The following is a 16,736-nucleotide window of genomic DNA, read 5'->3' as shown; positions in this document are numbered from 1 at the left end:
AACACTTGGTCAGCACCTAATGGGGAATATTCAGACCATGTTTGCTATCATTCCATCCAGTGGTTCTCTAAGAGAAGTTCAAAATGTAAAAAAATAACGACGACGACAACGGACGCCAAGTGATGAGAAAAACGTATTTGCCCCTTCGGGCCAGGTGAGCTAAAAGGCGAATCAAAATTATAATTTCAATAAATTTGATGGTTGACTTTTTAATATATGTATAAGAAAGGTATCATCAAATTCGATATACAATTATGAATCATCTCCTTAAACGTCTATGTCTTAAGTGTTTATGACTATATTCTATACAATATGATCACGTTATATCCGATCATTGATTTTGCGACAAGTTTACATATCAACACATCTCCATTGTCTTATTAATTTCCTGTCTGTATTTTCTATAAGTTGGACTACACCAGGTAAGATTAATTTAAAGTAATAATTCACTATTAATTAATTGAACTTAATTATTAGTAACTTTAATTTCAGATGGTAAATGGCATTCACAGTACCTATTTTCTATACCCGAATCAAATTACGACAGTGAATATCTGTTAAATGATGCTCGAAGCCAAACCATTTAAATCTTTGATTGATTGTTGGTTGATTAACGTTCAGTGGCAAATATTTTATGCATGTTCAAAACGAAATCAAATTAAATTGAAATACAATTGACAGGTCCTGTAATAATTTCCGTTATTGTATGCTGGATGTACATTTGATTATTCGCAAAAGAGGGGCAATTGAAACTCATAATTAAAAAATAAACTGACAAGACCCTGGATAAAAAGAAAAAAAAGACCGATAGACAAGAAACAGTACACAAAACGCAGCATAGAAAACTAAAGAATGAGCAACACGATCCTCAACAAAATTTTTGGATGATCTCAGGTGCAAGGGTAAGCGGATTCTTCTCCACATCTGTTTGAACTTGGTGATTAACTCGAAACCGTAAGCTGAAAGAGTGTCAAGTTTCTTCACGTAATAGAATCATTACAATAATTGTCTGAGAATTCGATAAGGTGCTTGTTGTAATTCAATTCTGCCGATATCCAACTTGCTCTCTTTTTCAGAAGGCATTCTGAATTTTCTGTTTCTCTTCCCGTTGAAATAACTTTTAAACCTAACGTCACAAACCTACCTATTAGAACTACTTTGACAAAAATAGATTTCTGAAAATGCATGATATATTTGCCTTTGGACAATAAAAAGGGAGTGTTTTACATACTCATTACAATTCCGCTACTAAATAATCGTATTTTTTTCTAAAAATGTATAAACAAAACATCAGTCAATGAATCACTTGGAAAAGATTAAAATAAGGACAAAAAAAAAAAACAATTATGATGATGTTCTTTATTTCCATACAAGATGACAAAGCTGCAATCGTCGTAGGCTTCATATAATACGAGTTCCTTAATACAGCAATTTTTTTTTAACATATTTTGGAATTAAATTTATGTTGTTTATGTGTTTGACAATTACAATAGAGTGTTTAAAGTTAATGAGATAACCCAAATTTGAGCTCTTAATTTTACGAAAAATGGAATATTTAACACATCTATACAAATTTCCGTTATCATAATATTTTGCGGATCAGAGTTGTATACGTACGAATGGACGATATGTGCAATAACTGCGAAAGACTTTTTTAAGGTGTGATATTTTCTAGCTTGTGCCCCTTTTTCGTTCAAAACATCCAATCATAGATTGTTTTGCTATAACAAACACTCATTTAAAAAAAAAACTGTCTTACAAAATCTAGTTACATACTATTGAACGAGTGTAATACACACTTAAATGCATGAACGCGGGATTTTCTCGCTGTGTTGATTACCTAATAGTGGCCTTTGGCTGTTTTCTGCTCTTTGGTAATGTTGTTATCTATTTGACACATTACCAATTTCCATTCTAAATTTTAAAACTACATTTTTATATGACATGATACAATTTATTTCTTAATTTATGTTTGTAGAATTCCGCACGGACCATGATGGCTTCAAAAATTACTTTAATACATTTGATAATTGTTCTTTGTATATGCAAATATGTTGTCTTGGCGATTTCGTTACCCTGTTATTTCAATGAAAAATGTCGCTGCACAAGTCTTCAACAACATACTGAAATGGGTAGAGAGGTGATGCTGAAGGTCGATTGTTCAAACAGAAAATTACAGGATATACCAGATTTACCAGCAAATGTGTATACTTTGAGTTTGAAGAAGAACAATATTAAACGGATAAACGATTACACGTTTAGTCATTTGAGACATCTTTCTGAATTGGATATATCGTACAATAAAATCACACGTCTAAATATATTCTCCTTCAACGGATTGTCAAATCTTCTGATCTTAAATCTTAACAACAATCCTTTACCGTACAATGAAAGTGCAATTCCAAATGAAGTGTTTAAATCGTTGGTATATTTGATACATATAAGTATTAGATCTTCTGTCCATTATATTTATTCATTACCAGAAGTAGCGCTATCAAGCTTGAAATTGCTAAAAACATTAGAAATAGATCTTCCATTATTTACTTCATACAAAGTAATTTTCGGGAAATGTTTTGACTCTTTATTACATCTTGAAACTGTTAAAGTTGGTACATGCTTCTATTTTCGGATAAAAAACGACACTTTCTCTCATTTGGTTCACTTGAAGAAAATATACTTTGACATATTGTGTGAGATCTCAATTCTACCTGAATCACACCATGGTTTGCAAAATCTGCACAAAATAGAAATGCATTATTTCTATAATTATGATGTTTTTTCACTTGGCGATGCAATTAAAGAATTGAGCATGACACCTGTTCAGACGATTATCTTTAGAAATACATTTGTGCATGGAACAGTAGATAATATTCACGTATGGAACATACTTGCCTCTGGTTTACACGATTCGTCAGTACGACATTTGCAAATTACGGAAAACAACCCAGATGGTCTTTTTCCAGTATCGCGAATAGACCCTGTTCCACCATCAATACTAACATTAAACCTTTCAAGTAACAAACTTGACCATTTTGTATTGGAATTGACGAATGTACAGAAACTAATACTACGAGACAACCATCTTGGGGATCTTTTGTGTTTGAAAATTGATAACAAACACAGGGGAAGAAATTCCAAACTAGAATACGTTGATATATCTACAAATAATATTTACAAATTAAAACACTCAATATTCCAGGGACACGTAGAACTAAGATATATCAATTTAAGTCACAACCATTTACAAGAAGTCTTATTTGACTTGTCACGGTCAAATAATCTAAGTTTATTAGATTTATCCAACAATTCCATCTCAGCTTTTGATCAGAATTCAATGAGAATGTTTGATAATATTTCTCTAACTTCTAACCTTACGATTTATTTATTAAATAATTCATTACAATGCACATGCAAAACATTGATATTTTGGAAATGGGTAGTCGTAACTCGTGTGAAAGTATTCTTTGATCGAAGATGTTCATCTGAGGATGGAGTTGTCATTCGATTCGTTTCTACAAATAAAAGAATTCAAGAGTTAGAAAAAGAGTGCATATCATATGTCAGTTTCATCATCATTGCTTCAATTGTTCTGGTGGCTACTCTGATTTGTATCGCTTTTGCCGTTGTTTATAAATACAGATGGAAACTTCGATATATGTTTTACCTTGCTAAAAGCAAACAACATAGACATAAGGCAAGCACTGATTGTAAACATTATGTATATGATGCTTTTATTTCTTACTGTGAGCATGACAATTCATTTGTCATAAATGATTGCATTAAAAACTTAGAAATGGAAAGAAACTTCAAACTATGTTTACATCAACGCGACTTTATACCAGGTGAAGAAATTACGACTAATATAACAAATGCAATACATGAAAGCAGAAAGACTATATGCATTGTAACGAAACACTTTTTCGATTCTTATTATTGTATGTTTGAGTTTAATATGGCCCGAATGGAAAGCATTTATTCAAGAGATAAAAGGAACATTATTTTTCTGATATTTTTAGAGCAAATTCTACCTCAAAATATGCCCCTGATGTTGTTAGAACTTGTACAAAAAGACTCGTATATTGAGTATCCAAATGATGAACAAGGAGATATTGTATTCTGGGAGAAAATAGACGAAGCATTGCGTCAATAACATTTAATGTGGTACAAAGAAATTACACGTAGATAACTCTGAAAAAATCGGCATGACGTTTTACTCACGTTCTATTGTTAAGGAAATATTACGCTTCTTAATGTTCAAAATAAGTGTTTGTCAAACTGCTATTTATCCAATGAAAAAAATAAAATGTGTTAAAGAGACAACAAAAATATTATGAAAATTAAAATAGTCAAATTAGTTTTAATCAATTTGATTGTACATCCTTAATACGAATAATTATTACAAAAATTAAAAACAAAGACATTTCGAACATAAAACTTATATACAAGTATAGCATTCTTTCCAAATTGTTTAATATATGGTCATTGAAACACCTGAATTTGATCAGAAACGGAAAAAAAAGTTGGAACATAAAACTAATGCAAATGAAATCATCCATTCCCATTTGGTTTGTATACCTTTAATTTGAAGTTGACCAGAAAAGGATATGACTAATGATTTCGTATGCTAAGGATGTTGGCACCTCTTGTTTTCGGATTTTTGCCAGATATTCGGAATCCTCTGGATTTATCCATGTAGCAATTAACCTTGCTATTTATTCATAATTTTTCATGTAAAATGTATGAAAAGAATATAGAGGATTATTTCCCGCCAATTTTTCAATGTCTTATATCTCAAAAACATGCCTTCTTTTTTCTGTTTTTTTTTTTTTTTATTTCCTTTATCTATATACAATCAATTTATAACAGTCTTTTAAAAAGCTTTTCGCTTTGAAACAAAGTAGCGAACATCCTTAAGAGATACATTTATCCTGATTTTTTTCTGTGAACTTTGATGATCTGCTTATAATTCGTCTTCCTTTTATGTGACTACTGTATTCTGTCATTCACTTTCGTCAACATTTTTTCAAAGGTTCAGAAGCAGAAAAAAATCATAATTAAATTTTGAATTTTTAATATACGGTTAATGGCAAAAGTTCTTTGACAGCTAAATTTTTTTTTTGAATGTGTTTCACCGATTATACATTTCGATCATATTTTTTCCTCATTTCCTCATTTCTTGCGTTTAGGATTAGTGTTTGCCTTGCAACAAGAAGCAACAACATATTTATATTACTACATACAGAAATAAATCTGTGTGTGAAAGTTTTCTTATATATCATTTATTAGTTGAATGCCATTTGGAAAGTAAAACATATATCAATGATTTTAATTGTCGATGTTCTAGCATTCAATCAAATATGCTTCATTTGATCCGTTCCAGTAGACGATATAATATCATAAGGTATATGTGAACTCATTGTGGTCTATATATTGCTAAAACATTGTGTGATGTACACCATGCCTGCTGAAGGGCACTCACATTCTGCTGGTATACAACATAACATATTTTTCCAGTGACAATTTGAATTTATCCCGTTTGACCCAATTTTGCAAATCCATCATATTTATTTTTGGTTCATGTTTGTCCCTCCTTAATGTGTATGAGACATAAGCGTCGTTGAGATAAACGTCTTTGTCTATTTTGAAATAAAATTGAGAACGGAAATCGAGAATATGTCAAAGAGACAACAACCCAAACAAAGAGTAGATATTTATATAGTCATTATCAAAATTTATTAACGTATATGTAAATATTAATATTAATATTATTGGTTTTTTTTTTCATTTATTTCTCGTTGTATTTTCGTCTCTTATCTTCAATATATACTTGTCGATGTCTTCACTTTGAATACACCGTCTACTATATTTAGTGACATTATGTTTTCTAGCGTTGGTGTCCGTCCCTTAACAAAACAGTAAAAGTTTTGAATTTTGATGTCCATTAACAGAAAACGTAATACGCTTGTTAATTCTGATGTTAAATTTCAAAAATAAATTCCGCTTATATATCTTTTAAATGAACATGAAAGAATTACCGTGGAAATTACCATGTTTCTAAATAAATGTCTTCCAAAGTAAACTTTCGTGTTCATACATATCAATTGGAGACTTATTACACTAGTTCATTGTGATGTTGGTTTGCATAGCTTTCTATAGTGCGCGATGTTTTCTATACTGTTTTCTTCCATGTTGATAACGGTGTGTCGACTTTTATTTAATTACAGCCTGGTCTTTAAGTGTTGATGATTATACGCTATATAGGACTGTATAAATATACTAGCAATTAGAAATGTACTGTTAGACATTTTGAAGATAAATACAGATAAGATTTACAGATTTTTAAAAGACATTGTATTAATGATAAATAACATTTTTTCTCTTTTAATTGGTAAATTGTTTGTAGAATTTTGTTGTAGATTTGTTTGCTATTCTGTAAAAACGAATTTTCTGGATGCTATATAGATTAAAAAAATGACAAAGAGAAAACCGTAAAACAACTAAGCTGATACTGTCCATATATATGTAATACACATATATTGCAGATTTTCGGCCCAGTTTTCAAGTTGGTTCACCCCCCGGTGGATCGCTATCCTTGCCGTGGTCGGGGGGCTTGCGTGTCTCAGTGACCCCAAGAGCTATGCCAGTTGGAGCTTCGTCTCCTGGTAGGGTTACCCATGCTGGACAGGTCGAAGGGTAGAGACCAGACTAAAGTGATCCGAACATCGTATGAGTTGCCCGATGTTTTAAATAAAATAGGCTCTCCAACCCGTTGGCCGTGGGTTGCTACCCGTGTCGGTGGTTGACGAGATCCTTGCGGATGAGGGCTGTAGCCAGACTTCTTACGGTCAGAAAAATACCCGGACGGACGAGACTATAGTTCAATAAGCTGCTTTGGCTCCAATATCATCTAAACGGGAGGTCGGATGGACCCGGTTCGATCAATCGGCTGGTCATGTCGAGCCCTTCAGTTAATCCTCAACAATAAGCTTTCTTGTAACAATTTTCATTATATACACATGTGTTTTAAATTAAGCTATTTATATTTCGGATAACTGAAGAAGGCGATGGCTCATGGGTCAATCAAGTGGTACGCTTTCTATTTCGCTTGATGGATACGCTCTGCTTGAGTATACTATTCTTGGAACATCTGGTGCTTTCCGCAGTGGATCTTGGGTGCTAATTTTGGGGACCAGCTACGTTATACATGTTATACTTGGAGCTCGTTTTCAGCATTAGCACTTGACCCCGGCTCGCCACGGAAACACAGCATCGCCCTTGTAGGCACTCCGAGGTGGGTGGATGACAAGAATGGTGAATCTTTCTCATTTCCTATGGCACAACAAAACCAACCCTCTAAATCAGCTTTAATACATAAAAAAAGAAAATGTGATGATTCAGTGCCCTGTCAGGAAGATGACAGTTGGCCCAGATTTATTGTAATAAAAGGAACAGATGAAAAACCAATTTCCAAAATATCTCCCTTTGTGATTCACAAACAAATTCAAAGCGTTGCTGGTACTGTAAAAAAAGTTTCAAAAATAAGATCAGGCAATTTGTTGGTTGAATGTTCCAACAAAAGTCAGTCAACAAATTTGCTTACACTGACAACAATTACAAACTTTCCTGTTTCTGCCTCTCCTCACAACAGTTTGAACAGCTGTAAGGGGATCATTCGAGACAGAAGTCAATACCTTGGTGACCTTACCGTGGAAGAAATCTGTGAGGAACTTTCAAGCCAAGGTGTAACTGATGTTGTTAGATTTCAAATAAAAAAGAATGGAAATATAATCAAATTAAATACATATCTTTTGACATTTAGAACTCCAACTCCTCCTCCATCTATTACTTTAGGTTGCTTCGGAATCAGAGTTGACAGGTTTATCCCTAACCCAATTCGATGCTTCACTTGTCAAAAGTTTGGTCATGGAAGCAAACAATGTCGTGGTACGCAGAGATGCTTCAAGTGTTCTGACGAAGGACACGAGGGAACAACTTGTAGCTCTGAATCTTCTAAATGCGTAAACTGTGGTGAATCCCATTTTTCATCATATAGGGACTGCCCTGTTTACCTTAAAGAAAAAAATATTATCAAAATTAAAACAGAAAGAAACATCAGTTACCCAGAAGCTAAACAGATAGCTTCTTTTTCGAATGATCTCCTTGTTTCGAACAGACCATCGTACGCCAGCAAAGTTGTCCGCTCATTCAGTCACGAGCATACACAAACTCGCATGACCTGGCCAATTGATGCTGAGACATTTACAATGCTGCCTGTTGAAACAGAACCTAACGATAAAATATTAGTTCCAAGAAAACCAACACCTTCTAAAACCAGTACTCAGTCAACTCAATCTTCCTTACAGAGCTCAATGTCATCATCTAAAAATAATGAAAAAAAGAAATCAAATAAAAAAGATACAGTTAAATCAGACAGTTGGGGCGGTGAATCTGTCTGGGATCTTCCCAGTGACATAGATGATTCTTCCATCTCCAATAGTCCTCCTTCATCTGCATCTAATAAAACTAGTTTATCTTCTGCATCTAGTACAAAGTCTTCTAAAGCCCCGTCTCCTCTTCGTTCTCCAGAACAGAAGGATGTCCCAAAGAAGCCAGCAACTACATCCTCTCAGAAGTCTTCTGATTCGAGGTCGCGGGGTAGGGGTCGAGGCGGAGTAAAACCAGCTGCGCATGGTCCTGGAGATCGACGACTCTCCTCACACAACAGATTTTCAACACTTAACGACGAATCAGAAATGGAAATCGAAAGTGTTCCGCCACCCGAAAGTTTACAATCTCAGGGTGAGCGAAATAAGAATGCTGGCAAACTCGATAGCATTCGCCCGTCTATTAACAAATCATGACTAATATCATCCAATGGAATTGCCGAGGTCTTAAAATAAATCTTCTCGAGTTAACGCTTCTAGTTCAGTCATTTTTACCTACTGCATTTTGTCTTCAAGAAACTCATTTAAAAGAAAGTGACAATGTATCTTTGAAAGGATACAACATGTATAGCACATTTTCTAAGGTAGATGAACGTGCTGCAGGCGGATCATCCATTTTTGTGAAGGACAACGTCATTCATAGCACAGTCCAACTCACCACGGATCTGCAGGCAGTTGCAATTCGTTTATCATTAGATAAAACAATTACATTATGTTCTATATATATTCCACCCAATTCAATTATAGATAAAGCTAAACTCAAAAACCTCACTGATCAATTACCCTCACCATTTATACTTATGGGCGACTTCAATGCACACAACCCCTTGTGGGGAAGCAAGTCTCATAATATCAAAGGTAAGATCATTGAGGACTTTGTCTCTCAAGAAGGATTATGCATTTTTAATAATGGATCTAATACTTATCTTCATCCTGGAAACGGGTCTTATTCTGCTATTGATATCACTATTTGCGATCCCTCTCTTCTTCTGGATTATTCATGGCGTGTTCATGATGATCTATGTGGAAGTGATCACTTTCCAATAGTACTTGAACATCTTTTTACTTCTGCCCAACAGAGAGTACCACGTTGGAAACTTGACAAGGTGGATTGGTCCTTGTTTGAGAATCTCTGTCAAGCGGAACTTCAGTCAAAGATGTTTGAGACTGTACAAGATCCAATTTTAACCTTTAATACAGTGTTAACGTCAATTGCTGACAGAACTATTCCTAAGACCTCGGCAAATCCGAAACATCCCAGCAAACCATGGTTTGATGATGCTTGTGATCAAGCAATAGGTGACCGTAAAAAATCTGAAAGACGGTTCAACCAACAACCAACGACAGAAAACTTGAGTAATTTCCGTGTTTTTCGCGCTAAGGCACGGCGGACTTGCAGGCAAGCACGACGAACGTCTTGGAAGAAATTTGTCTCGGAGATAACATCTCGCACTCCGATGACAAAAGTATGGAACATGATACAAAAGATAAAAGGTAAAAATTCTAAAGCCACAGTTAAACATTTAAAAAATGGCAATGATTTATTAACATCTGAAAAGGATATTGCCAACAAGCTTGGTGAAACTTTTGCGAAATCTTCTTCTTCTAACAACTACAGGGAAGATTTTAAAAAAGTTAAAAAACAAAAAGAAAAAATTAAATTAAACTTTAAATCAAAAAATGGTGAAAATTATAATAAACTCTTTTCTCTTGAAGAACTTAAAACATCTCTATCAAAAGCCCATGATACAGCTTGTGGGCCTGATAATATTCACTACCAACTGTTAAAACACTTGCCAGATTCCTCGCTGGAAGCTCTTTTGCAGCTTATGAATAACATCTGGGAATCTGGTGATTTACCATCAATCTGGAAGCTTGCAACCGTCGTGCCTATTCCAAAACCAAGTAAAGATCACACGGATCCTATTAATTATCGGCCAATTGCTCTTACCAGTTGTGTCTGTAAAACACTAGAACGGATGGTTAATGATCGCCTTGTTTGGTTCCTGGAATCCAATGGGCTTTTAGCCAATATCCAGTGTGGATTCCGCCAAGGTCGCAGTACTCTTGACCATCTTGTTCGATTCGAATCATTTGTCCGTAATGGTTTTGCGAAAAATGAACATGTAGTGTCGGTCTTTTTCGATCTAGAAAAAGCCTATGATACTACATGGAAGTATGGTATTTTAAAAGATCTGTTTGATATGGGGTTGAAAGGCAATATGCCAAATTTTATTTTGAATTTTTTATCTAACAGACAATTTAATGTTAGAGTAAATTCAACCATGCCTGATCTGTATGATCAAGAGATGGGTGTCCCTCAGGGCAGTATTTTATCTGTTACATTATTTAGTCTTAAAATCAACAGCCTTGTTGAAGTTTTAAAAAGTAATATTGAAGGTTCATTGTATGTTGATGACTTTTTAATATGTTATAGAGGCAAAAATATGAATAACATAGAAAGACAATTACAGTTATGTCTTGGAAGAATTGAAAAATGGGCCTCGGAAAATGGGTTTAAATTTTCCACTTCAAAAACGGTCGGGATGCATTTTTGTAACAAAAGGAAATTGCATCTTGATCCAGAACTCACTTTGTACGGCAACCCAATTAAAATGGTTGATGAAACCAAATTTCTTGGGTTAATTTTCGATAAAAAGTTAACCTTTCTACCCCATATCAAAATGTTAAAATCGAAATGTTTAAAAGCATTAGATATTTTAAAAGTTGTCGGCAGCACCGACTGGGGTGCTGATCGCAACATTTTACTTAATTTATATAGATCTCTAGTTAGATCTAAACTAGATTATGGCTCTATAGTGTATGGCTCTGCAAGGAAGTCCTACATACAGATTCTCGATGCTGTGCATCATCAGGGTTTGCGTCTCTGTCTTGGCGCATTTAAAACCTCACCAGTTGAGAGTCTGTATGTAGAGGCTGATGAGCACTCACTCTCTAACAGACGTTTGAAGCTTGGACTTCAATATGCTGTCAAACTAAAAGCCTACTCAGATAATCCTGCCTACAGCTGTGTTTTTAATCCAATTTATGAAGATATTTTTGCAAAACATGAAAATAAAATTCCCCCGTTAGGTATACGTTTAAAACCACATTTAGCTTCTTTTGATTTAAAATCTGTTGCTCAAGTTGAAACTTGCAAATGTCCTCCATGGGAACTTCCCAAACCAAAAATGATATTTGATCTCCGTGAACACAATAAAAATAAAACAAATCCTCTTTTAATTCAGCAACACTATGCTGAAATCAAAGCCAATTATTCCGATTTTTCAACTGTCTATACTGATGGATCAAAAGATGGTGACAGAGTTGCATCTGCTGCTGTCTTCAGGGACAGAGCTGCAACTCTCCGTTTGCCATCTGATGCATCGATCTTTACTGCTGAAGCAGAAGCAATAATTTTGGCTTTGAAATTTATTGCTTCTTCAGATAAATCCAAATTTATTATATGTTCTGATTCACTTTCATGCTTACAAGCTATACAAAATACTAAAATTAAAAACCCAACAATTCTCAAAATTTTATATGTAATGAGGAATTTAAAAATTCTTCTTAAAGAAATATTATTTCTATGGGTGCCGAGTCATGTTGGAATCCTTGGAAACACAGCTGTAGACCTTGAGGCAAAGAATGCCCTGGGTGACCCTTTATCTAACTGTGATATACCGATTTTAAATCTAATATTAGAGAATATGTTTTTAATATATTGAAAAATGAATGGAGTAAAAAAGATGGTAATAAATTACATGAAATTAAACCTAATTTATGTAAACCTTTCAATAATTTTATGTGCAGAAAAGATCAGTGTGTTATTTCTAGATGTCGTATTGGTCATACTAGAATAACACACGAATATCTTTTAAAAAATGAAGTAGAACCACAATGTATACCTTGCAACTGCAAGTATACTATTAAACATGTTTTAATCAATTGTATTGACTTTGCTGATATTCGTAAGAAGCATTTCAATGTCAATAATATGTATGATTTATTTAATAATGTTTCATTTACAAATATTGTTTCATTTTTAAAAGAAGTTGGAATATATTCTAAAATATAAAAATGTTATTATATTTAAAACGATTTAAAAATTTTATCACGTTATCTTAATGTTCATTTTTATTTGTAAATAATCAATTTGCTTTAATCTAGAATTTTAGTTTATTGAAGGACCTTTTGTCTGATTTTAAGAATATGCTTTAAATTGTAAAAAGTATTCGAATTAGCTCTCGCCGCGATATAGCCTTGTTGTGCTAATGCGGCGTAAAGCAACCAACAATCAATCAATCAATCAATCAAGTTGGTTCAAATCAGGGTCCACAATAAAACTGTGTTTGTTTTCAACATAGCTTGAATAGGGTTCTTAGAAATGATGAATCTAAACATGTATTTAAATTCATCATATCCAATTTTAAAGAATTAAGTCATCAGTGGTTGTTGTTCTTATATGCATTTAAGTTATTTCCCTTTGAACAGAAATGAGTAGTTCATCAAAAATCAAATTCTTGGGGTTCTTTGATAGGCTAATTCTAACAATGTACTTTGATTAAGAATTGGAACATAATAGTTAAATGTCCATTTTCAAAATTTTCAGTTCTTTGATTACATTCATTTTGAGTCACAAACTGTGTCAAGTATTCAATCACAATCCAAATTCAGAGCTTTTTTAAGCAAAAAACGTTGTGTCCATACTTGCTCAATTGTGTGTTCAGGACTCGACATTGTATGAAAATCCGGTTTGCTGTTATTCTGATAGCCTCTTGTTAAAATATTCATTAATAATTGTATAATATGAAGATCAATAGAGGTCGCTGTTTCACAAACATATAGGACTAAAACTGATAGATGATAATAATTAGCAATGTATTCATAAGATTTGTCTGTGAAATGTAGAACTGCTTTATTTCAATGGTTCTTGTTAAAATTAAACAAAAATAAAGGAAACAGAACATTGATATTTTGTTATCTGATTATGTAACCTCCTGGTAAACACATTAGTAGGAACATTTTAATAAAACTTCTAACACTTTATACATATAGTCGTGTATATAACTACAGTTTAGTTTATTATGTGTCAATGCTGGTAGATATTTAATAATGATGCAATTTTGAATTATAAAAGTTTGAAATCAATAGATCAATTTTTAAAAATGTTTCTAATGCTTGCTCTCTCACACAAATGCTAACGAATAGACAAATACTATACACTTGCTCTGGTGTTGATTAATTTCTTTTGCTGATAATGATCTATATTTCGCCATTCTGATGCATAAGAGGACGATGTCTATTGGACCCATATACTTGTTCAATATTTGTTTTATTTTTAAAATTGATTTTTTTTATGGTATTTATTTTCAAGTTATTTTGTTTAAAACGACATTCAAGCTCCAATCTGACCCAATCAAGAATGGTCAGTTATTTTTGTTTCCATTCATCAATGTGGTTTTTGAATTAGAGTAAACTACTTACACAAGTCTAAAACATGGTTTTCAAATGATGTATGAGATGAATATCGAATTTAGGATTTAATTAGAGAATAATCTTTTAACCATTTCTGAGCACCTGTCATTACCCGAGTTATTGTAGGGGTTCGCGTTTTTTCAGTCTTAGGCTTTCTATGTAGTATATTGCAAAGCGTGTTGCCTTTTACCCTTTTGCAATGGCGTTGCCATATTCATTCCGTTTAAATTTTTAAACATCTCCTTGGTATCTTAAGTTTTTTTTAAATGTGGTTTTGGAAAATGAAATATTCAGACAAACAGGAAGATCAAGGTCGGATCACAAGGAAGAAATAACAAGTTTTTCCGTATTAAGAAAGTAAATATAATTTCAATTACGTTAGAAAGAAGATGATTATGGATTGAATATTTAAAGTCGGTTAATAATAAATCATAATTAATACAGCACAGTTAAAGTAAATTCCACACAAACTGTTTACACTTCATCAATCATTAATTTCATTTATTTAACATGCATAATAAATAATCAATATCTTTTTTTTAAATGCTTCAATACATAATTGAATAATAATTGCTATAATTCTACTCAGAAAGTAACTTAAAAGGAAAAATAAGTTTCATGAAAAACACTTACTAGAGGTCACAATGACTCGATATTTAATGTTTTATGACATATAGTTTTGTTCGCAATTGCATCCAGAAAGAGAGCTCAAGGGTGTAATCAGGTGAGGTTTAAGACTTTGTGTTAAATGTTCGGACTCCATGGTGTTTTTCCGTACGATACAAGGTAAAATATTTTGCCCAATAACACCCATTTATCTTTTCATATAAGACTTAATAGCTCATAAAAGGTCATTTAACAAAATTTAAGCAGATTCTTGATTTTCTTTCTTTTGATTTGAGAAATATTACCAATGCAAATATAAGGTAAAAGTCCGAGCAGCCTTTTCTCGCCATATTTTATGCATTAAATATCTCAAAAAGGAGCTCCATGACCTATCAATATCTTTAGACATTTTTTAAATGTGGTTTTGGAAAATGAAATATTCAGACAAACAGGAAGATCAAGGTCGGATCACAAGGAAGAAATAACATGTTTACCCGCTTTAAGAAAGTAAATATACTTTCAATTACGTTAGAGAGGAAATGATTATGAATTGAAAATTTAACGTTGGTTAATAATAAACCATAATCATTACACATACCGTTAAAGAAAATACCACACGAGTTGTTTACACTTCATAAATCTTTAATTTTATTTATTTCACATGCATAATACATAATCAATTTCATTTATTTATGAACCACAATGTATACCTTGCAATTGAAGTATACTATTAAACATGTTTTAATTAATTGCATTTACTTTGCTGATATTCGTAGGAAGCATTTCAATGTCAATAATATGTATGATTTATTTAAAAGTGTTCCATTTACAAATATTGTTTCATTCTTAAAAGAAATTGGAATATATTATAAAATATGAAAATGATATTATATTTAAAACGATTTTAATTGTTATCACGTTATCTTACTGTTGATTTTCATTTGTAAATAATCAATTTGCTTTAGTCGAGAATTTTATTTTATTGAAGGACCTTTTGTCTGATTTTAAAATATGCTTTAAATTGTAAACATATTCGAATAAGTTTTCGCCGAGATATAGCCTTTGTGTGCTAATGCGGCGTAAAGCAAACAACAATCAATCAATCAAACATGTATTTTACATGCTTTATTACAAAATTGAATAATCATTGCTATAATTGTAGTCAAAAAGTCATTTAAAATGAGAAATAACTTAATATTTAATATTTTATCACGTATAGTGTTGTTAACGATAACAACAAGGAAGATAGGCAAAAAATTGCAAAGGAATATTATCACTCATACGTCAAAGGCAAATTGTCACCACCATGTTAAAAGTAAACGAGGTTAAAAAAGAAACAAAAGTCTACAAAACACAACTAGGAAAACTAAAGATCGAGAAATACGAACAACACTAATAAAAGGTAGTGATATCAGGAAGGGAATGCAGTTCTTGCTCCACTTGAACCCGTCTTGTTATTTGTTACAAGGCTTACGCCGCGATATAGCCTGTTTGTGCTGATGCGGCGTAAAGCAATCACAAATCAATCGCGCAATCCTACTTAGACACACTATTAGTCAACGAACCGACCAATTAAAGTCTTTCTCATAGATACTATATCTTTTTGATAATTTGTATTCATAATTATACTATACCTTTTGGTAAACATGTTTAAGTAAATTGAATGAATTGAAAGACTTTTTGTCTTTAAAAAAAGAATAAAAACATATTGTTATAGTATCTAAAATAAATCTCGCTTCGATATAGCCTTTTCATGCTTATATATCTCAATGTGAAATTGAATGACCTGGCCTTTTTGAACTTCTTGTTCTTTTCAAGTATATGATGGAACTCCGAATCATATTAAATTTAAGAAAGAAGAAATAACATAAGTATTCTGACAATTTTTTGAATAAGTCTGCCTCAAAATAATAAAAAAATAGCGGTTAATTAGATAACCAGGCATAATATTTTCTTGTTCTTCGGTGTAGCATGTTTACACACACAGCAATAGATTTAAAGCGTATGCTACCATTTTGTATTAAAAAACATTGTAAATTATTTCTTTTAGACTATTTTTAGATTTCACATAGGGAATGGTGGTATCAAGGGTTGAAAAATCAAAGGTTTTGAAAGAATTATTTTCAGAGAAAGATCGATATTTAAAATTATCTACAAGTTCTTTAGAGAATTTTATAATTCATAAATTAATATTCGAATAAGCAAGTA

General features: G+C 32.6%; 1 protein-coding gene across 1 annotated transcript; it reads left to right on the top strand.

Moving 5' to 3' along the window:
- The first annotated feature begins 359 nt into the window (after positions 1 to 359).
- LOC127721238 (toll-like receptor 4) lies at positions 360 to 4,361 on the top strand. The gene is made up of 2 exons (XM_052227917.1): positions 360 to 422; positions 1,979 to 4,361. The coding sequence occupies exon 2, from the start codon at positions 1,994 to 1,996 to the stop codon at positions 4,148 to 4,150; it is 2,157 nt and encodes a 718-aa protein (XP_052083877.1). The 5' UTR covers positions 360 to 422; positions 1,979 to 1,993; the 3' UTR covers positions 4,151 to 4,361.
- The last annotated feature ends 12,375 nt before the right edge of the window (positions 4,362 to 16,736 follow it).

The sequence above is a fragment of the Mytilus californianus genome, unplaced genomic scaffold (genome assembly GCF_021869535.1).
Source record: "Mytilus californianus isolate M0D057914Y unplaced genomic scaffold, xbMytCali1.0.p SCAF_12, whole genome shotgun sequence".
NCBI classification, from domain to species: Eukaryota; Metazoa; Mollusca; class Bivalvia; order Mytilida; family Mytilidae; genus Mytilus; species Mytilus californianus.
The sequence above is the reverse complement of the archived record's forward strand: the minus strand, read 5'-3'. Positions and strand labels throughout refer to the sequence as shown.